Consider the following 23,296-nt stretch of genomic DNA (forward strand, 5'->3'; position numbering starts at 1 on the left):
CTGAATTGGGTGATCCTCTCGAGCTCAACAAAACCAGAAATATTAGAGAGAGAGAGAGCATCTCACAGCTAAGAGAAACAAAACAGGAAGCTAGTTGTTCATTATCATCATCATCTCTCATTTCAACCCTTCTTCTTCTTTTGTAATCTTTCTTTTTGTGAGAAGAAAGAGAGATTCATAGAGAGAGAGAGAGTGTGTTGTAGTGAGAGAAAGAAAGAAAACAAAAAGTTTGAGCAATTTCTTTTGGTTTATTTTCAATCAAAATTGGTTTGTATTCATTTCATCTTCTTTGTCATCCCATTAGTGTTTGATTTCTGAATTGAAAAGTAAAAAAAGGAGAGAAATAATAGAGAAATTTGAAGCATAATTAAAACAGTAGAGATTGAGAAATGTATTAAGGAAGAAGAAGACCCTGTTTGTTTAAAAAGTTATGGTGGAAAATTATTTTCCTTTGCTGCTGGAAAATCATTTTCTGCTGGGGTGCGTTTGATTCTAAGGGAAAATAAATTTCCAGTGAGAAAAGTTCTCTTTTTCCTCTTTATTTGTCTCTTAATTTCATGTTTATTGATTTAATCTTATTTGCCATGAGTAACTAACCATCTTATCTAGGGTTTTAGATGAAGTCCACATTAATTAATTTTATAGATGTGATTTATATGTGAGTCAATTAATTCCTAGACCGAATTCTCGTATACTGTTAAGTTATTATTGCTTCTAAAGAAAATATCTTCCAGATTTTAGACCACTCATGTTATAAAATCCGAGTAATATAACGAATTAGTTGACTGGTTAAGTACATCATCTTTAGAATTGTTACATGGATGGATTCGAGACCGTAGACTTTTTCCCCCATTTGAGTTTATTTCTGTTAAATGAGTACTTTATTATTTTATCACCAAAACCACAAAACCAATTTCAAAATCAAAACTAAATCTAGTTCTAAATTTTAGAATAGGTTTGACTAGTCTCTGTTGATCGACCCGGTCTTACCGGAATTATTACTTGACGCCCGTATACTTGCGGGTGTAAACCTTTTAGGCCCATCACCTCACAACAATAACATATCTCAAAATCAATGTAGATGCTTCATTCAAAAGTTTGACAGAAGTCGCAAGCATTTGACGCATTATGAATGGTGATCAAGCAAACTTCATAACAACTCTGACGGATACAACTAGAGGGCAAAACCCAGAAGAATGTGAATGTAAAGCTATCCTGTGTCCAATGAATTGGGCAATAGAGTTACAAATCAAATATCTTCATATTGAAACTGATAATGTCAACATTATCAACCATCTTCAAAACCCGAGCAGATCAATACAATGGCAATCTGCCAAACACACAAAAGAAATCCAAAAGCTTAATTTGCTATTTACCAACATTATTCTCTTCTACATCCCAAAGAAGAGCAACGCGTGCAGTCGAACTCTTTAGCTAAATGGGGTAGACAGCACCAACAGGATCGCATATGGCACAGCATTCCAGCTTTCCTACCTAGTTCCAATCGGTTATGATCTCCTTCTAGTTATTCCTTCTACTCAACAACAAAAAAAAAATATAACTGAAACCTTCTTCTCATTTGCATGTTTTAAACGCGCCCCTTATAAGTATCAGAGACGCCTCCCTCAAGGCAAATTTGCTGGGAAATTTGTGAAGGAAAGAGGCGCTTATAAAACTATATTCTTATTTTTTTGTTGAAAATTTCTCCTCTCTCCCTCTCATCTCTATTTTTCCCTCTGGTAAGTTTACATGATTTTTCTTCTTCGTTTGCTAGAGCAGATCGACACCCCGTGAAAAGTTTGAAATCATAGTTCAATTATGATCATGAATTCCTATTCAAACCCTAATTTTCCTCAATTATTTGCTTGGTCATCTCTTTAAGTTCAATTTTTCTAACGGCTGTTTTCTCGATCTTCAGCTGATCGATTTGTTTGAAGAATTCTGGTTTCCATGGATAGTGCCGAGTTAACTACAGAGAATGTAACTACTTAAATTCTGCCTCTAATTGGTTTTTGTTAAATTCAGATTTTGAAATTTGAATTCGATATTTTAGTAAATTATTTAGTTTGAATTATTGTTTTGGATGTCTAGTTTTAGGGATTTGATATTGTTGTCTCTTTAGAAAAAAATCTCATCTCGTCTCTAGTTTACTTCAAATTTGAATTTTATCTCGAATTTGACTTTCTAGTTCTGATTTTGGGGTTAGATCTAATGTCTAAATTTTGTGTTTGAGTTTGGTAATAGTTAGTTGACACTTATAATAATCTGGGTTTGTTTAAACCCCTTGGAGTTATGAATGAAAATTTTGAATTATCTAGGTTATTAATGTCAATGAGTTGAAGAGAATGAGAGATTAGTATAAGACTGATATAGTATTTTGAGTAGATTTTATAGGGAGATGTTATTCAGCTTTAGCTCTAGGTGTTCTGCTATCGACTATTTGCGGATTTTTTATCATCTCAGGAACTTATACATTTTAAATTACTTATAACGAAGAATTATGATTCCTTGCAATGGGTGCTTAATCAAGTCGATATATGTGTTTTACAGTTTATAGGACGAACTTCTTTACACCGGTAGAAAGTCTACGTTTAAGTTGCATTATAGCATAGGAGATAACACATTTCTTGGTCTTAATCACTAAAAGGATGATGAGGTTTACGAACATGTATAATTTTACTGAATTAGTAAACCATGAAATGATTATCTGATATTATTTGTGATTTGTAAGGAGCTTAGCTTTAGCCTCTTCCAAAATTTCAGCTTGTAGGAGGCTCTAAAGAGATGAGGATGGGTTCTTGTTCTGTATTTTGATCATGCTGTTTTACTGATATACTTGGGCGACAAATTGGTTTCGAGATTTTTCAATTCAAGATTAAAATTGATTTAGCAAGGTCTGGTTGTTAAATATTAACCATATTGTGATTGTCATTTTATTTTATTCTTGAAGGTTCTCAGGAGGGACATTCCATGGGAGTCTTACATGACTACTAAGCTTATCACCGGGACATTTCTTCAGCTTTTAAGGCGTTATGATAACAAATCTGAGAGCTACAGGGCTGCATTGCTTGATGATGTATGTATTTATACTCATGAATCTAAATGCGATGTTAATCAAACAGCATTGACAGTTGACACTGCTACATAACAGGGAAGACCATTTTGATTTAGTTTAATTTTGTAACAGGATGGTCCAGCTTACATCCGGGTCTTCCTGAACATTTTGCGTGATATATTTACGGAAGACACGGTGGAATATGTTCTAGCACTAATTGATGAAATGCTCACAGGTACGGGAAGGTTATCCATGTATAATTAAGTATTACGTTTCAGTAACCTAACATACTGTTCATTTATCTGGCAGCAAACCCAAAACGGGCCCGATTATTCTATGACAAATCTCTTGCAGATGAAGATGTATATGAGCCTTTCTTAAGTTAAGTGTATATACACTTATCAGAAATTGTTGTTACTCCTAATTCAATCAATTTCGTAATTTACTTATGTTATATTTTTATTACATTTTTATATCGAGCATACTCTTGGATGACTTTTTAAGTTAGAGTTGAGGAAGTGTATACATCAAATGGGTAGAGGAACACTCAACGTTAGCCGCATATATAGAGCTGTCACTGGAAGAGAACAAAAATACAATTTGATGAAAATGTATTTATCCCCATTATCATCTCACAAAGATGCCTGATACCTTATTGCCTTGTTATTTTAAGGATTCTTTTGGTCTTTACTCTTCACCACAAATTTCTTCTTTGATAGTGTTAAGTACATCGGTAAAGAAAAGGCAGTTAACTAACGTTTCTTCTAAACGGAAGTATTTATCACCTTAGATTTGGATTGATAACTCTTTTTTGTCACCTGCACGTGAGTACCTTATCTGAATTTTCTGTAAAAGCAGCTTTCAGTCAACTATCCAACTAAACTGGAAGAACCCAATTTCCTTTTTATTTCAGATTGCTGTGGAAAGGTAACTGGTTCATTCAAGAGAAGAGCTGTAAAATATTGTCTTTAATAGTAAGGTACTTCAACGTAATGCCAGATTCTTCTATCTCGAGTTAACTTTATACTCTTAAAACCTGAAACGCCATATTCGTTACTAAAGTTTGAAATAAAAAAAAAACCATATTTGTTAGTGTAATTTTTTAATTAACAGTGTTAATTATATATATGTAATTAGTGCAAGACCAAAAGCCCATAATGGTATTACTGCAAACCCGGAATCCTCGAAGAACAAGTCTACTTCCAGTAATGATGTGCTAAAAGGGTTGGTGGAATGGCTCTGTGCTCAGGTAAATATGCAAATTGATCAGAATAAAATAGTTATTTACTTCAGCCCGACATTCAAAGATCAACTTTCAGCCTTTGGCATAGTCTTTGAACCGGATTAATGTGTCACCAATTCTTTGACCCATTTTTTCTTTTTCATTTGCAAAAAGTTAAAAATGTATTCCATTTTAAAAGCATACACAAAGAATGTGAAAGTATTCAAATTCCACCAAACCTTAAGAGAAGTTGGAAATGTTTGTCTGCGTCATACATCTTCCCGACGTCAATTTAATAATGTGACGTGTTAATATGTGCAGCTGAAGAAGCCATCCCATCCTTCTCGTGGCATTCCAACTGCTATCACTTGCTTAGCAACTCTGCTGAAGGAGCCATTGGTCAGATCTTCTTTTGTGCAAGTAGATGGAGTGAAGTTGCTCATTCCATTGATTTCCCCAGCATCCACTCAGCAGTCTATCCAGGTAACCTTTATATTTTGACCTATGAATATATGTAAGTCTCACTTGATATGAAATATCTGGAGATTCTAGGTTAAACTCGAAAAAGTGCTACTTATGTTTTCCTTTTATCTTAGAAGTGATGGTTTTGGTAACAACAAAGAGGAGTGACATCTTCATATGAAAACACCCATGTACATGTGACACCTCATTTGTTGAGTGTTGCGCCCATATGATCTATCTCTTACTCAATCTAAACCATCCAAACTTCGTTCTTTGACAACTTCTTCATCCGAGCTCTGATTTGGACTCCCATTTTCACCGTTGGGTTCACCATTGACTTCACTTATCATTGGTCCACTGACTTTTACCAAAAGACATTGAATGACACTGGTCCAAATGACCAAAGTGCCCTTTGTGGCATCTTTCATCCATCTTTACCCATTTTCTCGTTCAACTTCATAGAAAGTACCTAATCAAGAAAAATCGATTATCTTATTAGAATAACACCCCGAAACGAACTTACTCGTCCAAGTTAAAGGACTGAAATGTGACATTTTCATGTCACAATATTGAGGTGTCATCATATGGAGAAAACCCATACGAGCTGACGAGGTGTCATCTCCATACAAGGACACCCTTTGCTCATGAGACACCTCATGTGTTGAGGTGTATACTTACCATTTTTTCTATCCCACCTATAAATAGGGGTGAGTTAGTACACTCTTCCCCCATCCCATCACATTCCATCTTAACAATCCATCAATAAGATAAAATGAGAGTATTATTGAGAGAATTTTTTCTAAATAGTTGGGACTTTCCTTTTGTGTGAGGAATAGAGTTGTAGTTTCCTCTCATGATAAGAGAGAGAAGGTTATTGAGTGTGCTCTCCTCCGATTGTAAGAAGTTGTAACTCATGTATTACTGTGAAATCCATTTAGATATTGCTCATCTTTGTGTTGTTTTTATCAATTCAACTTCAATTGTAATTGAATTATAGAACGTACAACCTTTCTACCATTGGTATCAGAGCTCTAGGTTCACAACAATTGAGTTAGTGGAAGAGACATTTTCTATAATGGCAGCGAAGTATGATATATAAAATATTTAATGGGAATAATATTTCTCATTATGGAAAATGAAGATGGAAGCAGTTCTAAGAAAGGAGAATTGTCTGGAGATTATTAATGATAAACCTACAAATATGCTTGACGATGGAAAGTGGAACAAAGTAGATGGTAATGATATTGCTCATCTTCACTTAGTACTAGCCTATGGAGTATTGTCAAGTGTACTGGAGAGAAAGACTGCAAAAGAAATATGAGATACTTTGACAAAATTATACGAGGCTAAGTCACTAAACAACAAAATGTTTTTGAAGAGAGGGCTTGGCGCTTTTAGGATGATGGAGTAAACAACGGTTACTGATGACATCAACACTATTTCACAGCTTAGAATAATGTGACACAACATGGACACGGTCGAACGTGGTGAATCCTATTATAGAGTCTACCTGATTAATATGATTAACTCATTATCAATTTAACCAAATCTTGAAGGTTTTGGCTTCAATGATATAACAACTGCAATTCTTAAAGAAGAAAGTCGGCGCAAGAATAGAGAAGACAAAAGGGGAAGCGCACAACAAGCTGAAGCTTTGACGATGACCGGAGGCTCATCAACAGAATGTGGTCCCAGTGGGAGTAATAAAGCGAAGTGGATTAAAATCTAGAAATGAGAAGAATGTTAAGTGTCATTAGTGTGGAGAGAGAGTATAGTACGAAAAGGAATGTTAGCATTTAAGAAGAAAAAGGAAGCCAAGGGAAAAGGTCCTGAGTCGTTAAAAGATCAGGGTTGCGTGGTAAGTACCTCATATGACGGTGAAATTTTATATAGGGAGGCAACAATAGTTATTGAAGTCAGAAGAAAAATTGTTGTTGTCTGGCTGATGAACTCAACAACAACATGGCATATGACCCCTCAGAGAGAATGGTTTCATAAATACAAATGTACCTCTTGAGGATCATTGTTAGTGGGAGACGATTATGTTGCAGAGATCGCCGGTATTGGTAACATCAAATTCAAGATGTATGATGGTATTATTCACAATATTCAGGAGGTACGCCACGTCAAGCCCGAAGAAAATTATATTGTCTTTGGGACAATTAGAGAGTGTCTGATGTAAACCCCATATAAAAGATGGGAATATGAGAATAACCAAGGGTGCACTTATGGTAGTGAAAACAGAAAAGGTTGTTTCAAATATCATGCTTAACGGAAAAACATGACAAGAAGAAGTGTATGTTGCATCAGCAACTTTGACAGAAGAATTAACAAAACCTTGGCATCAAAAGCTTGGCCACATGTCAGAACAAGATATGAAGATTCTTGTTGATCGAAAACTTCTTCAGGGGCTAAAAAAAGGTTTCATTACCCTTTGTATCTCTTTTTTTAATGATTAGTGGAGGGGAGGTCTTGAGTGTATCCAAAAGAGGTTGTTAAACCTATTTCCAGATTTCAAATTTTCATGCGCATGTAGAACTTGAATCAGAAATAAAAAAGGCAGGTGTTTGAGGACGGATAATAGAGGAGAATATACTGATGATGAGTTCGATAGCTTTTGTGATCAAGAAGGTATCGAGAGGCAGGTCACAGTGGCATATACTCCATAATTAAATGTAGCAAAGTGGATGAAAACCTTGTTGGAGGAAACAAGAACAATGTTCAGAATTGCAGGATTAACCAAATCATTTTGGCAGAAGCAGTCGAGACCGCATGCTATGTGATCCATCGGTCACCGTTAGTCGTAATTGATCTGAATACGATGAATCGGATCTAGTTTTGTCTAAATAAACTAAAAACTTAAAGAATAACATGGGAAGAAATTATAATTTGTGCATCATATAATGAGAAACAAAGAGGAAGAGATTTGGATCCTATGTTTTGTGTTGCTGTGGAGATAGAGAGAAGAAAAATACAAAAAATTTACTAATTCAAACATAGGTGATGTAGAAAAAGATATAATTAAAAATCTAAAATATATGCAATGTAGAAAGATGATGAGAATTAATGAGGGAAGAAAAATAGTACATTAGCAATCAAAGAGAGGTAAAGAAGACTACTGACATCCTACCTTTTCTATTATTTTGGAGAAGGAGAGAGAGAAAAAAAGAAACATAAAAGCAATCAATGTAGAGAGAGAAAGAGCACTATGAGAGAAAAGTAGCAGTACAAGTACAAGCATTACTGATAGATAAAGAGGAAGAGAAAGAAAGAAAATATACATGAGCAATTGCGCTTTCTTTCACTTTTTCGGCTGGTTTTTTTAGGGAGAGAGAAAAGAGATAAAAACCTTATTCTTTTTTTTTTTGGGTAGTTGAGAGGCTTCCGACTTTTACTGCGTGAGGCTTCCCGAAAAAGCAATGAGTTGTAGCTTCGACTTTTTCCTCTAAAAGTGCTTTAATAGCTTATAAAAAGCTATTACTTTTTTTACCCAAACACAACCAAATTGAAAAACACTTTTGAAACAGCTAAAAGCCGGCTTCTAGCCGATTTTAAGCTGTCTTGGCGATTTGTGCTACATTTGACTTGTACTTGAGCAATTGGATGTGAAAACTGCATATCTTTATGGTGATTTGAAAAAAAAATATACATGCTCCAACCTGAAGGTTTAAGAAGGAAAGGAGAAGTTGGTTTGCGTTGAACAAATCTATGTACGGTCTCAAACAGGCAGCAAGATGTTGGTGTAAGAGATTTGATTAGTTCGTTATGAGCCTTGAGTACAACATACTTAATTCGGATCCTTGTGCTTATTACTAGAGATTTGGTGATAGTGGTTTCATTATTTTGCTGTTTTATGTTGACGACATGTTGGTAGCAGGCCCCAACAAAGACCATACTGAAAACTTAAAGGCTAAAATGGCTAGGTTGTTTGAAATGAAGGACTTGGTACATACAAGACCAGACATTGCACAAGCAGTGGGAGTGGTTAGGCAACACATGTCAAATCGTGGTAGATATTTGGAATACTGTCAAGAGGATCTTGAGATATCTACAGGGTACCTTAAATGATGCATTATGTTACGGGGGATGAGACTTAGCTGTTAGAGGCTATGTTGATTCAGATTATACAGGTGATCTTGATAAGAGCAAATCCACCATGGGGTATGTGTTTATTCTTGCTAAAGGAGTTGTAAGCTGGGTTCCAAAACTGCAGTCCACCGTGTCTACTTTTAGGACGGAAGCAGAATATGTTGCAGCTGCGCAGTTGCAAATGTTATTGGATGAGCTTGGACACAAACAAGAGAAGATAACTCTCTTTTGTGGTAGTCGAGCACTCTGCACTTAGCAAAGAATCTAGCACTTCACTCAAAGACAAAACATATGACTATATCAGTTTATTCGTGAAGAGGTGGAAGAAGGAAGTAATAATATGGAGAAAATACAGACTTTAGACAACCTAACAAATATATTAACAAAGCCGACCAACAGTAATAAGTTCATTTGATGTTGATCCTCTACCAGCCTAGTAGAAACAAAAACTACATGAGCAAAAGCAGATAGGATGGAAGAGTTACATCCAAAGTAGATAGGATGGAAGAGATCTCATGTTACTCCTCAGTAATAAGTGCAAGCTTGAGATGGCATCTTCATATGAAAGTACCCATTTACATGTGACTCCTCATTTTGTTGAGGTATCCATTTCTTTTGAGGCGTCCTCATATGCAGAAAAGCCATATGAGGTGTCATGTCCACACAAGGTCTCCCTTTACTCATGAGACACCTCATGTGTTGAGGTTCCAAATCGGGTACTAAATCTTTATCGGGTATGAAAATGAGGACCCGGCACTGGCATAAACGGTTCTGAGTAAATGGGTATCCATTGCCACCCTTAGTGAGTAGTACATTCTTCATCTCGACCCATCTCATTTCATCTTCGCAGGCTAACAAGAAGAGAAAGTGGGAGAGAGTATTAGAGTGACAATTTTTTCTAAATACTTGTGACTTTCCTTTTGTGTGAGAAATAAAGTTACGGTTTCCTCATACGATAATAGATAAAAGGTTATTGAGTGTGCTCTCCTTAGAGAGAAGTTGTAATTCATATCTTATTGTGAAATCCAAAAACAAATCGCTCATCTTTGTTGTTATGACAATTGGGGTTTAATATGATCGAAACCAAGTAATCCAAGAAAAGCAATAGGAAATAAATAACAATCACACAGAATACAAGAGATTTACGCGGTTCGGTTGGTGAGGTCTACTCCACGACGACAACGACGCGATGATTTCCACTATGATAAGCAAACAAGTTACACAAGGGATTCGTGAGAATTCGACACAAATATCTCCTAGGGTTTTAGTTTAGATATCCACTAAAACCCTAATCCCACCGCCTCACCGACTCTCTTTCTAAATCCGAAATACACATGGATACGCTAACACTAATAACCGACATAAGCTCTGCCCTGCATTCGAGCTCTGTCTCGGAGTCCAGCTTTGTCTCGGAGTCTAGCTTTGTCTCGGAGTCCAGCTCTGCCTCGGAGCCCTGCTTCGCATACCAGCTTCAGTAATCAGCTCTGCTAACGGGTCCAAAATTCTGCACCGAGACAAGTGGGTTGGCGGGTTGTAAACCGGGTTCGATATCAACCCGTATTCAAGACACTTTCAACATTTGTGTTGTTTTTATCTATTCAACTTCGACTGTAATTGATATCTAGAACCCGCAACCTTACTAACAGGTTTCAGATATGTTTGTTTGCCAAGATATTGTGATAACTGATATTCTTCAATTTAAAATGCATGCTTATAAGTTGTACCAATCTCGGTTCTATATTTCTTTGCCAGCTTCTCTACGAGACATGCCTCTGCATTTGGCTCTTGTCTTACTATGAACCAGCAGTCGAGTATCTGGCTACATCTAGGGCGCTGCCACGACTAATCGAAGTCGTCAAAGGTTCCACTAAGGAGAAGGTAACTTACGGTCGTTTACTAGTATGGAAATGTTATATACATATATGTGCTAAGAAAAAGCTCACTTAGAGTTTCTTTAATAGATGTGGCGCCTTCTCTAACCACATTGTTTTACACTGGATTTCAACGGTTTACATATGTGTGAGACAAGGATACGTACGAGTGAAACTCTAAGCAAGCATCCCTTTAGTGTGTTTCCCTTTGTAATATGTTTTCGTTTTTGTGTCAATGTTGTTTCTTCGCATTTTCCCTTGCAGATGTCAAATTTGTGTCAGACAATTATCTTTGCTGCCGAGATTAGGCACTGGGGCAGAAAAACTCATTTTAATTTTTTGGTTCTTTTACTTTTCCCAAGTGTACATAAACATTGCACTAAACTTTGGTTGTTTATCTGTTAATCATCTCCTTCGATGAAGATTATCTACCACTTCAATAATTTGTTATTTCTGACAGTTGTGGTGGATGAATTTCTCCTATTAGGTAGTGAGGGTGGTAGTCTTAACCTTGAAGAACTTGCTCTCCAAAGGGACATTTGGAGCCCAAATGGTCGAGCTTGGACTGCCGCAAATTGTTCAGAGCTTAAAAGCTCAGGCATGGAGTGATGAGGTGAGACGAATCCCTTCTCTCTCTTCCTTTCGGTGACTGTACCTGGCCATGGTTGAAAATTTGGATCTTTAATTTGTCAATCGGATTCTTCTAGGATCTTCTGGAGGCATTGAATCAACTGGAAGAAGGACTTAAAGATAGTGTCAAGAAATTGAGTTCTTTCGATAAATACAAGCAAGAAGTCCTTCTCGGCCATCTTGACTGGTCACCCATGCACAAAGATCTGACTTTTTGGCGTGAAAATATCTCAAACTTCGAAGATAACGATTTCCAGGTTATTATTAATTTGTTACTTACCTTTTGTTTCCATTGTTCGTTTGGTGATGTCTCATTGCCATGTCAATTGGCTTTCCTATTTTCTGCACTCTCGTTAAAAGAAATCATTTTTGGGTTACGTTAACTGCAGATCCTACGCGTCCTAATCACGATACTCGAGACATCTAGCGATCCTAGGGCACTAGCAGTTGCTTGCTATGATCTTTCACAATTCATCCAATATCATTCATCGGGGAGGCTCGTATTGAATGATCTCAAAGCCAAGGAACGGGTAATGAAACTGATGAACCACGAGAACTCCGAAGTTACAAAGAATGCTCTTCTTTGTATCCAAAGGCTTTTCCTCGGTGCAAAATACGCGAGCTTTTTGCAGGCGTAAATACATTTTAACATCAATGATGAGGTAAGTTGTTATATCTTTTAATGTAGAAAATTTGGGTACCTCTGACGACTTCAACGTAGAACTGAAAATAGTGTTTTTGTCTAGATTGATTTCTGCAACCATCAGTTGATTGCTTAATAAATAACTCAACCCTACTGCGTTACTGCAATTATTTGTCAGCATATGTAGGGTCACTTTGTGTTCTTCGAACAGTTGATTAAATTAGTTATTGTTAACTTCGAACCTGATTGAGTTTCAGACCATGCTCATTCTAGCTGTGCGGTATAACTTTGTTCTGTTGCTTGTTCATTTCTCCGCTGAACGAAAGGATATATATATACATTTACATGGAAGTTTTACATCCACAGTAGGATAATCCGTAAAGGTGAAGATAAATTTTATAGGCGCCCTGATCGTTAGTCCAATTTGACTTTGGTTTCATGGAGCACCCAAGTTATGTTAGTTGTCTACTTCTCTCAACTCTTTATAAATTAAAAAGTTAAATAGCGTGGACTCCCAAGTCACAGGCACTTGGGAAGGTGCATATGGGAAATAGGTAAGTTCATCGGAAACCCTGATAATAGTTGGATCCGTTGTTTGTCTCGTCAAGCTTCCGGCCCCAGTAACAAGGTCTGACGTTCGGTGTTTTATACATCTATTTTTTCTCCATAATTTCGTTCAGAACTTTTAATTGTATTCTCTCTCTTGATATTGCGTGTGTTTTGTGACTGTTCTCCACAGTATTGTTTTCCCTTTCATCACAAAAATCTTTTCTTTGTCGCTTTTTTGTTCTACTATTTTTAACCGCAATATATTCATAAGATTGAACGAACTGGTCTATGGAATTTTATATTGTTTGAGAGTCGGAGTGGAACTCATTTCATTTACCAAACTTCCAAGGTAGACCTAATAAAGTCTTCTTAGCAAATGGTTCCAATCCTTCAAACTAGTGACATGAAAAACTAATTTATGGCCATACCAATTGAATCAACAATCAAATTCAATCCCATTTGCTGAGGCCATGGTATGTGAGCACTAGAAACGAGTGCTATAGCGGAAATCAAGTTAGGAGTGTATATCTTATACGTACATTTTACATTGTAAGTTTGTCTCGGATTATATGATTATATGAATTTGTTACTCGGTGCAATTTGACTTGGTCTAAGGCGTGTTTAGTAGTTAGTAAATGTGATGTTCCATTGATGGGGATATCACATATCCTTATTACCTTCGTCATTGTGGATCATCACACTAGATTGCGTAGTTGTAGATCACATTCCTGATGTTAAAAAAAGGGAAATTTGGCCAAAACTCCCTAAAAAATTTGAGTTTTGGTTAAAAAGGATTTATCAACTTTTTAAAGGCTTCTGCTCCCTATGGCATTTTTGTAAATAATCTAATATAAGGAAAAGACGAAACTGACCTTATTGCAAACGAGATTGCAAACCAGTTTGCAAAGCTTTGCAAGACAAATCAAATTGCAAAGTTGTGCAAACTAGCTTGCAAAGCTCTGCAAACCAGATTGCAAAGTGTGTGCAAAGTCATTGGAAGGCAAACCTGATTGCAAAGCAATGCAAACGGGTTTGCAAAGCTCTGTAAATCAGATTGCAAACCGGTACAAACCAGTTTGCAAAGCTCTGGAAACCAGATTGCAAAGCACTGCAAACCAGTTTGCAAAGCTTTGCAAGCTAAGATTCCAAGGGCAATTTCGGCATTAGAAATGGGAGTGCTTTTAGAATTATCCTTCAAGCCTATTTCCAAACTATATATGGGGCCTAAAAGGACAAAAAGATAATTTGTCTTTTTGACAAAAAAAACATGAAATTGGGCCTCCGACCCAATTTCCTGTTAACAAAATGGCTATCTTTGTTATCAGTCAGGAAATAGAGACCTTGATATTGGATCGTCTGTTTGATTGTGATTCTGTCTGGACGAAGGATACTGCTTCAACTAATTTTCGCTCCTCGCTCCTAGAAATCTGGGGGAAATTTTGAAGGAGTTCGAAAACCTCTCAGACGCTCAAGACGGTCAAATTACCCTTTGTAGTTAAAGAATTGAGTATTGATTGATCCTTGGGGAATATAATGAGCTTACCTTGGTGAAGGTGATGTGATGCCTTCTTATAGGTTGATTTGTACTGAATGCGATAGACGATGTAGATGAACCGGTTCATATCCACTGTTCGGGATGCAGACTACTTTGCGGTAGTTAAGGTTTTTTTAGTTAATCTCGTGTCTAGGATGATTGGAAGTTCCTCTGTTCAAGGATACTTCATAAATATCCTGCTGAGTTGATAGATCTTCTAGGAGATGTATCTTCCTTGCAGACTTTTGAAGCTCAAGTTAATTAGGCACTTAGGATTGTAATTGACTGAGATCTTTAGGAAGATTCGGGATTAAGTCGGTAAGTGCGCGGCGCGCTTCTGTATTCCCATTTTAGGGCGTAAGACATCGGTCTTGCTTACGTGGACCCCCTATACTTCTTAAGAATTCCAGGACAGACCTGGTTATCCTCCCATTTCTGGACTTAGGTGGCGGATCTCTTTGGAGCTAGTGGTCCCATTGCCTTAAGACGAGTTGACTCAGTGGGCTTCTGGTCTATTCTTGACTTCTTGACGTCAGTCAACGGTTGACCATGTTCTGTATTATCATACATGATTATGTTTTTGTATTTCATGCAATTTGATTTGACCCCAGGCAATATGTGATATCATCCGAAAAGGTTAGACAAGTGTACGTGGCAGGTCCTTAGTCGGTAAGACTGTTGGTGATGTACATGCATATCAAGATTGAGAAATAATTTGAATTTTTGTCTTACATTCAATTAGGAGTGTTAGTGGTGAATTCAATATTTCACATGTTTTTTTTTAATTTAGTATTATAGTTTTCCTACAAGTTTAATTCTTTTATTAAATTTAAACCCTTTTAGACTTTACATGTTTTTTTTTTAAATTCAACTATTCTCTTTTCTAGTTTAATAGTTTATTTTAGATTTAATTTCGATCAACTCCTCGTGAGATCAATCTCGTTATAATTTTTAAATTCATATACTCTTCTTGCATTTGAGAATTTTAATTTGACCCAGTAAGTCTATTATTTAGATTAACTAGGTTCCACATCACGTTTTTTGGGCCATTGGGGGAGGTTTGACCTTTCGAACATATTTCTAAATTTGAAACTAATTGTTAAACGAGTTTTTTTTTTTTGATGAAAGAACATTGCATTAAAACTAACCAGCGTACTACAAACATAAAAGAGAAATAAAGCTGCCCCTTACAATCTTACTACAGATACTACTAAAGTAAAGGCGACACAAAAGACGGTACTGAATTCCATTCTTTCCTTTCTCCATATCTTCTTCCCCATTTCGCTAACGCATCAGCTGGAGCGTTGCCTTTCCTCGGAACGTAAGTGAACTTGATTCCTTCGAAATTGTTTTTAAGGGATTGAATTTGTTGTATCATCTTCATAGATTGCCAGTGTAGAGCAAAATTATGACCATTTAGGTGATTGATGAGAGCTTGGTTATCACTTTCTATATGAGCATGAGAGATATTTAATTGTATCGCCCATTGCATACTCGTGAGAATAGCTAATCCTTCCCATTCTTCCGCATGTTGGCTACGAACTGAATTTGCTGCTGCTATAATGAAATTCGATTCTTCATCTCTAATAATGCATCCTATTCCTGCTGGTTCTGTAACTTTCGTGAACGAGGCGTCAGCGTTCAACTTTAAATATGGTGTCGATGGAGGTCTCCATTTTTGTTTCTTCTTAGTTTTCCTGCAGATGTTATTGGTGACTTTCTCAGACTTGAGAGGAGTTATAGTCGCATTATTAATTTGTTCTATGATTTGTCGAGGATTCTTTTTGTTCGTATTAAAACAATTATCACATCTAGCTTTCCAAATGTACCATAGTATTTTGGCATATTGGTTGGTAGTATCTTCATTGAGTGTTTTCCATTGTATGATCCATTGATTAGTCGAGCTAATCTGATCTGTTCTCACATTATAGTTGAACCAAATTGCTTTAGCAAACGTGCAGTGCAGTAACACATGGTCTAGAGTTTCGATTTCATCACAATTAATACAGGAGAATTGATCGCCAATAAATTTGCCAATTTTCAATTGTTAAACGAGTTAGTGTATAATTGTTTTAAGGTTTTTGGTCCCAGATAGAGCTGAGGGAAATTTTACAAGGCCTCTCCATTATTGTTAAAAGCCCTCCTTTTGAGGTTTTGGTTATAGCCCCCTATTTAAGAAGCACTCCACATAATCAGTTTGACTTAACGACAAAGTTAACGTCGTTAGGTCACCATTTTCTTCCTTCCCATCATCATCTTTTTGTTCATTTCTGACACATTCTTCTTCTTCTTCCTTCTCATCCATCGGTTCACTTATAGTCGATAGCATCAATCTATAGCCGATAAATTTTTAAGGAAGAAAATCCAATTTGTGTTTTTAAAGTTTTAAGTTTAAGTTCTGATTATTAAAGTTTAAGTTCGTCTGCATCAGGCCAATAGTCTAACTTTAATCCGACATGGTTAGACCGGATTTAAGTTGTGCTTCTTTGTTAAGCTTCCGAGAGAATCCGGTAAGCTCGTGTTGTTGAACCTACCCAATTCGACTTGATGCCACTGAAAAGTAACTAGTTTAGTTTAGGGGGTTGAATTCAGTATGCCCATGTCGATCATGTCTACATCAATTAGGCTTGAGGACACTGAATTGAATTTCAGTATGTTCGACTCGAATTTCTCTTACATTTTCGGTCTGGCCTAACCGAAATTCACACTAAAATTGGGTTGAACCACACCGAATGATCCTTCGTGCTCTACGAGTTTTTTTTTTCTTTATAGAACAAAACAATAATTCGTCAGACATGTAATAATGTGTTAGGGAATTATTCCCAAATCATTTTAAACTTCCTTTATTCAGAGAACAAAGCAGATACCTCTAGGTCTAACAACAATATTGATGCAGGCGCATAAACGTGTGGGCCCAAGTCCACGCGTGCCCACACCCTATTGAGTCATAATAGTAGTTTATTTAGTAGAAGAGAAGTTACTTTAATTTGATATTTCTTTATTTTAAAGTTTCTATGTTTGAGTAGTTTATTATTTTAGGAATCCTAGTTGAGTCTATCTAGGAAGGTTTATTATCTTATAAAAGGGGATCTAGTCTATGTTATTATGGACCTTGAAGAGAAAAACAATTGAAGTTATTAAGAATTTAAGTTTAGTTTATCGTTTCTTACAGTTTTCTTTAATTGTTCTTAGTTTATTTTATTGTTCTTTAATTATTCCGCTGCGTCTATATCAAGTGGTATTCAGAGCCAAATTTTTTTTTTTAACCAATCACAATGGTTAATCCTACCGTTCCTACTCCAACAATCAAAGAGAAGACACCAACTTTTGCCTCCGAATGGGACAACATCAACAAGAAGTTATCCTCGGTTACAAAATTGGAAGAAGCTTTCGAAAATTACAAGAAGGAAACTATGGAAAACTTCGAAAATCACAAGAAGGAAACGATGGAAAAATTCGAAAATCACAAGAAAGAAACTATGGAAAAATTCGATCAAGTCAATGATTCGATCATGAAGCTATCTAAACAAATCGAAGGCATATGTAAGTCTCCCTCTTTTACCAAAGCTCCTTCTTCTACTACTTCCATTCAAGCATCATTACCACTTCCAACCATAACACCAACTTCAAATTCCCTACTTGGACAACCTAACACAACCCCGATTCACATCAACCCTACAACACCACTATCACCGGTTTTCCCACTAACATACATAAACCCTTCAACCTCCATGGACGATACTGTTGAAAGAAATTTTCTTCATAAAATAAATACTAGTTTTTCAATGAGGGATGAAGAGAAATTCGTTGAGACAAATAAAGAAGAAGAGGTCCAATTAAATAACACAAGCTCCGGCAATTTATTTGACCCGTATATAATTTCGAGAGAAGAATTAGTTGTTTCGAATCACAAAATTCTTCCACATCAAATTGTGTCGTCATTGGTGTTACCTCCTCATTATCATGAACTTATTACAACTTTTAGGTTGTCTTCATGGAACCAATTGGAATATACCGATCACGTCTTCGATACAAAGTCCCTTGATGGGGTTTCACCTACTCGATTCTTTCCATTCAAGGAAGAAGTTATTAGGACACCGGTTCTTGCTTCACAAAATACTTCTACTACAAAATTGAATTTTTGTCATATACTGGCTAAGGTGGTTCCAAACGTGACAATTTGTGATGAAGTTTTGGTTTATAAGCTTCACGAAGATGAACGTGGGAAAATATCTAAAGTTTTGGTCCATTTTTGTCTTCTTCGAATTTTCTGGAACTTTCGTGAAAAATGGGAATTAAGGATCAGTATGGCGAAATTCATCGTATGCGGTTGCGTCAAATTGTTTTCTTCATCGAAAAGGTTTGGGACGAACCTTCTGGGGAACAGGGTGCTGATGCAGGCGCATAAACATGTGGGCTCAAGTCCACGCGTGCCCACACCCTATTGAGTCATAATAGTAGTTTATTTAGTAGAAGAGAAGTTACTTTAATTTGATATTTCTTTATTTTAAAGTTTCTATGTTTGAGTAGTTTATTATTTTAGGAATCCTAGTTGAGTCTATCTAGGAAGGTTTATTATCTTATAAAAGGGGATCTAGTCTATGTTATTATGGACCTTGAAGAGAAAAACAATTGAAGTTATTAAGAATTTAAGTTTAGTTTATCGTTTCTTACAGTTTTCTTTAATTGTTCTTAGTTTATTTTATTGTTCTTTAATTATTCCGCTGCGTCTACATCAAATATGGTCAGGGATTTCAGTTTTGAAGATGGTTTAGGATTGAGAGAGAAAAATAACTAATGTGCGTGATATAAACAATGAAAGAGCGTTTTATACTCATTGCAATGGGGGTCTTTATAACCAAGCTTGGTAAATGACAATTGACCAAGTCAATGTGTTTGTGGGGAGCCCTCTAACAAAAACGGGGAGGCCCTATTAAACTTCCCTAGACCCGAATTGGCCTGCACATATGTAGGGTGGGAAAAGAAACCCGCCAGCCCGAACCCGACGTGGGTACACGCGCTGTGGAGGCTATATCATGCTCAAAATCTTTCTCATTTCTATCAAATTTCCTTGTGAGATTAAGTCAAAAGACGCAAGATTCATATTAAGACCACATTGGAACATGTTTGGGATAGAAAGAAGCTTGAGCTTCTATAAGTTTCCTCAAGCAATCCTCATTTTGTTTAGAGGAGGTCTACCGCGTGGAACTTGGGCTCCTAGTTTGAAGCAGTAAATGGGTTGTTGTCCATTTCCTTAAAGGCGCCACGGGGTTGCCCGATTTTTACCCGTCCAATATCTCATGTGCCCTCCTCGGGCAGACAACGGAGGAATAAGAGGGATGTTTCGCCCGCCCGAATATTTTGGTGGTCATCATGTTTGGTTTTCCGTAACGGCTCGGTCCTACTCTTGTTTTGCCACACCCAGCATGCTGAATCAAGGGAATTTCAATCTTTAATCAGATAAGGGTTAAGGAAGCAAAGAATGAACTTAGTGTGACTGACAGTTAAAAGAGATCACTAGTCATATTCATATCTCTACTTGCAGGACCAGTTGGTTGTTCTTGCTGCAAGACTGTAAGGTTTCAAAAAGATCTATTCTCTCTCTCTCTCTCCTGTTGGTTTGGACCTTCTAGAAAAAGAATAACCGTCATAAAAAAGATTTCATTGTTTACAAAAGAAAAACAAACAAACAAATTGTGTGCCATTAAAATACTACAAAAAAGATAATCAAAAGAAAAGGAAAACTTAATTCTATGTGCTGATAAGGTTTTATCAATGGCTTTATAAAATAGACATTTTGCAAACAACTTGCCTCATCCATCTCCATCTTTCTCTCTAGCTACCTCATTAATTCTTCCTCTCTCTCTCTCTTAAATTGATTGTGTTTTTCATTGCGGATGTTAAGAAGATGGAAGTAGTAGTAGTACCTTATGATGATAATGAATTGTTATGGAAATGCTTTGACATGGTAGGGTTAATATTTGACAAACTTCCATTAATGGAGAAAATAATAGTGATTCCAAGAGTTTGTAAATCTTGGAGAATGGTGATATCAGGATCTTACTGTTGGCAAGAGATTGATATTAAGAAATGGAGTCGAAAATGCGTCAATCCTGAGCTCATTGATAAAATGTTGAAAATGTTGATCTTGAGAAGTTGTGGTTCCGTTCGAATGCTTCGTGTTTCTAGTCTCTCTAACGATTCGATCTTCGAATTCATTGCAGACCAGTAAGATGTTTACTCTTTCTCTTTTTCTCTCTTTTTCTCTCTCTTTCCATTTCTTTACAATTCTGACCATATCTCATATGTTCCTTTTAGTGCTGGTTCTCTTCAAACTCTGAGTATACCAAGAAGCAAAATAAGTGATACAATAGTTGAAAAAGTTGCCGCAAAACTCTCCAAATTAACTTTCATTGATATCAGCCATTGTACAAATATCGGTGCTCGAGCTCTTGAATCCATTGGAAAAAACTGTAAATCGCTTGTTACATTACGACGAGTCATGAAACCATCTGAAATGGAGCACCTTAAGCTATTCCAAGATGATGAAGCTCATGCTATTGCAACCACAATGCCAAAACTCAAAGAACTTAAAGTATCAAACTTACTTCTCACAACAATAGGAGTTCTTGAGATTGTTATGAATTGTCAAGAACTTGAGTTCTTGGATATTAGAGGGTGCTGGTATGTAATGCTTGATGACAAGTTTCTTGAAGACAAGTTATGTTCTTCTAGGTTAAAGGTTGTAGGCCCTGATTTCGTGGATCGTTATGGGGTAGTGAGGAATGTTAGACGAGACGTATCGCAGCGAGAAGCGTTATGGAAGTTTCGTCGAATGTTACAGGGTATAATGGGTTCGAATTACTCCGATTCTACAGCTTACTTGGCTTGGGGTTTAATGGCAGTTTAGTTAAGTGTGAATACTTTGTATGAATAGTGAATTTTGAGTTGTTTGTTGAAATGACTTGTATATAGACTTTTTTTCTAATATTTTCCTACACTCTTATAGACATACTAGTAATATCATTAGGGCTGAGTGAATAATATGGTTTGTAGGTTGACATCAACAACTAACCTAATAGAAATACCAAAATGGGTTATCGTTTTCGAAGATGGATCTAATAAATTGGTACTGTGCTAAAAGGTATCACACATATTGGCTTAGGCTTAAAATATATGATCAATTAAGTTTTCTTTTGAAATTTTATCATAGGAAAATTAATTGTATTTCCAAAAATGTATATTACTTACCTTTAAAAACCCAATTTATGTAACTTCAACAAAAAAATGATCCAAGTATAAAACATGCTCCAAAAAACAAGAGTATGATACATGTATTTGGCTAAGTTCTACAAAATAAGAGCCATTAACCATACTTGTTACTTTTTTCGAAAGTGAAAATGAGTCCTACATCTGAAAAAGAAAGATAATGGGTGAAAGATCCACGTTGGAATAAATATGAGGTGCAGGTCCACTTGGTCAGAATTGGTGGGCCTGACGCGCGAATATATCAGCAAAAGTTTTTTGTTCTCCAGGTTACCTTTTTATAAAAAAATAAAAATAAAATGGGCTACCGGTCCAAAAACAAGTCCCTAATAGTGCTAATGGTCCACCCATCCTCCAAATTAGTGGTGTTATAAAGGCCGGGCCGGCCCATTCCGTACAGGCCCACCCGCCCTGGCCCGTAAGCTTATTGGGTCAGGGTAACCCGGGTTTATTCCTGGTCCCGGGCTGGGCCTAGCGTTTTGGCCCGCCGGGCCAAATTCGGCCTGGTCCGGGAACAACCCGGGTTTTACTTGGTCCGGCAGGCCGTTGAGACGGGCCGGGTTAACCGGCCCGACCCGTCTCGAAGGTCAGCTTTCAATTTATTTATTTATCTTTTTTTGAAAGTACAAAAAACGGCTAATTGGGTTTTTTTTACCCTTTTTACCCCCAACTAGCCGTTTTTTAGTTGTTGGGGAGGGTAAAAATTGTCATTTTACTTCCCCCTCATTTGTCTATAAATAAAACACTAGTCTTCACTAAATTTCCATCCAAAACTACTATTCCCTACCTTTCTTAACTTCATCTTCAAGCTCTTTACTCTTCAAGTTCAAAAAAAAATTATTTTAATTAAAGAATCAAGCTCTTTACTTTTCAAGTATTGGTTTATTTAACTAAAGAGGTCAATTATCCAAGAATCAAGAGTGATCAATTTTTGAAGACCTCAATTAATTGTTTTAGTAATCAATTATTCAATTAAAGGTATCAACTATGAAGTAAGTAGTTAAACAAAAAAAAGGGTATCAAGTAAGTAATTTACTACCTTTTTTTTTGTTGAAGGAAAGAAAACAAAACAAACTACAAATCCAACTCCTTCGTCATCATCTCCTTCGAGTGCCATGTGCGTTTGACTCCGTATTTCCTTCCCCACTTGGCTAATTTATCAGCTAGAATATTAATCGATCTCGGGCCGTAGTGAAATTGAATTTGAGCAAACCTAGCTCTGAGAGATCTAATGCCTTCCATGTGATTCAGAGATTGCCAATTGATATCATGTCTCTGGTTCTGGAGGTGATTAATCAGGTTGCTGTTGTCGCTTTCTATTTGAAGATGAGAAATTTTGAGCTCAGTCGCCCATTGTACTGCCCTCAAGATTGCCATACATTCGCATTCCTCCGCTGTTTGTCCTCTGATTGTATCAGCCATAGCTATTATAAAATCTCCATGCTCATCGTGAATAATGCAACCAATACCGGTCGGATCGGAGTAACTACTGAAAGATGCGTCGACATTAATTTTGAGAAATGGTGGAGCCGGAGGGAGCCATCTTGGTGTTGGGACGGTGCGTTTGGGAGGCTTTTCGTCATGGATGCTTGTTGTGTAGCTTTGAATCATCCGAATAACCTGCATGGGCGAGAGATCTTTCTTTCCAAAGCATTTCTCGCATCTCGCTTTCCAAATAAACCACATTATTTTGGCCAAAAGTCCCAAATACGTTTCCTCCAAAGAATGCCAATATAGAATCCACTCCAACACCGTGGAGAAGCTATTGGTTCTGATGTTAAAGTGGAGCCAAATAGCTCGAGCAAAATTGCAGTGAAGAAGGACATGAGATAAAGATTCACGATTCTCACAGAAAGAGCATTGGTAGATGTTGCCGATGTATTTACCAATTTTGTCTCTGACTGGGAGACTGTTAGTGCAACACTTCCAGAGGAATAGTTTAATCCTCGGGATGGTTTGAATATTCCAAATAAAC

At 36.7% G+C, this 23,296-nt stretch overlaps 3 protein-coding genes across 6 annotated transcripts; 2 read left to right on the forward strand and 1 right to left on the reverse strand.

Annotated features, from left to right (window-relative positions):
• The first annotated feature begins 1,563 nt into the window (after positions 1–1,563).
• LOC147530855 (V-type proton ATPase subunit H-like) lies at positions 1,564–12,710 on the forward strand. Of its 4 annotated transcripts, XM_086648551.1 has the most exons (13): positions 1,564–1,739; positions 1,919–1,980; positions 2,951–3,076; positions 3,188–3,290; positions 3,365–3,435; positions 3,967–4,034; positions 4,193–4,304; positions 4,599–4,760; positions 10,581–10,706; positions 11,187–11,312; positions 11,407–11,586; positions 11,719–11,991; positions 12,230–12,710. In XM_086648551.1, exons 2-12 carry the CDS (start codon positions 1,951–1,953, stop codon positions 11,965–11,967), a joined length of 1,353 nt encoding a protein of 450 aa, XP_086504677.1. In that variant the 5' UTR covers positions 1,564–1,739; positions 1,919–1,950; the 3' UTR covers positions 11,968–11,991; positions 12,230–12,710. The 4 variants fall into 4 exon arrangements, with proteins under 4 accessions (XP_086504677.1, XP_086504675.1, XP_086504676.1 ...); XM_086648549.1 differs by lacking the exon at positions 12,230–12,710 and having other exon boundaries at positions 11,719–12,215; XM_086648550.1 differs by lacking the exons at positions 1,564–1,739; positions 12,230–12,710 and having other exon boundaries at positions 1,742–1,980; positions 11,719–12,215.
• A 2,555-nt stretch (positions 12,711–15,265) lies between these two features.
• On the reverse strand, positions 15,266–16,181 carry LOC147530856 (uncharacterized). The gene is made up of 2 exons (XM_086649679.1): positions 16,169–16,181; positions 15,266–16,032 (listed from the first exon to the last, which is right to left on the reverse strand). Exons 1-2 carry the CDS (start codon positions 16,179–16,181, stop codon positions 15,266–15,268), a joined length of 780 nt encoding a protein of 259 aa, XP_086505805.1.
• A 3,631-nt stretch (positions 16,182–19,812) lies between these two features.
• Positions 19,813–21,198, forward strand: LOC147530857 (F-box protein FBW2-like). Its single transcript, XM_086649423.1, has 2 exons — positions 19,813–20,283; positions 20,374–21,198. Exons 1-2 carry the CDS (start codon positions 19,964–19,966, stop codon positions 20,963–20,965), a joined length of 912 nt encoding a protein of 303 aa, XP_086505549.1. The 5' UTR covers positions 19,813–19,963; the 3' UTR covers positions 20,966–21,198.
• The last annotated feature ends 2,098 nt before the right edge of the window (positions 21,199–23,296 follow it).

Source organism: Eschscholzia californica, unplaced genomic scaffold (assembly GCF_041429995.1).
Source record: "Eschscholzia californica isolate CP2 unplaced genomic scaffold, dmEscCali1.0.p SCAF_6, whole genome shotgun sequence".
NCBI classification, from domain to species: Eukaryota; Viridiplantae; Streptophyta; class Magnoliopsida; order Ranunculales; family Papaveraceae; genus Eschscholzia; species Eschscholzia californica.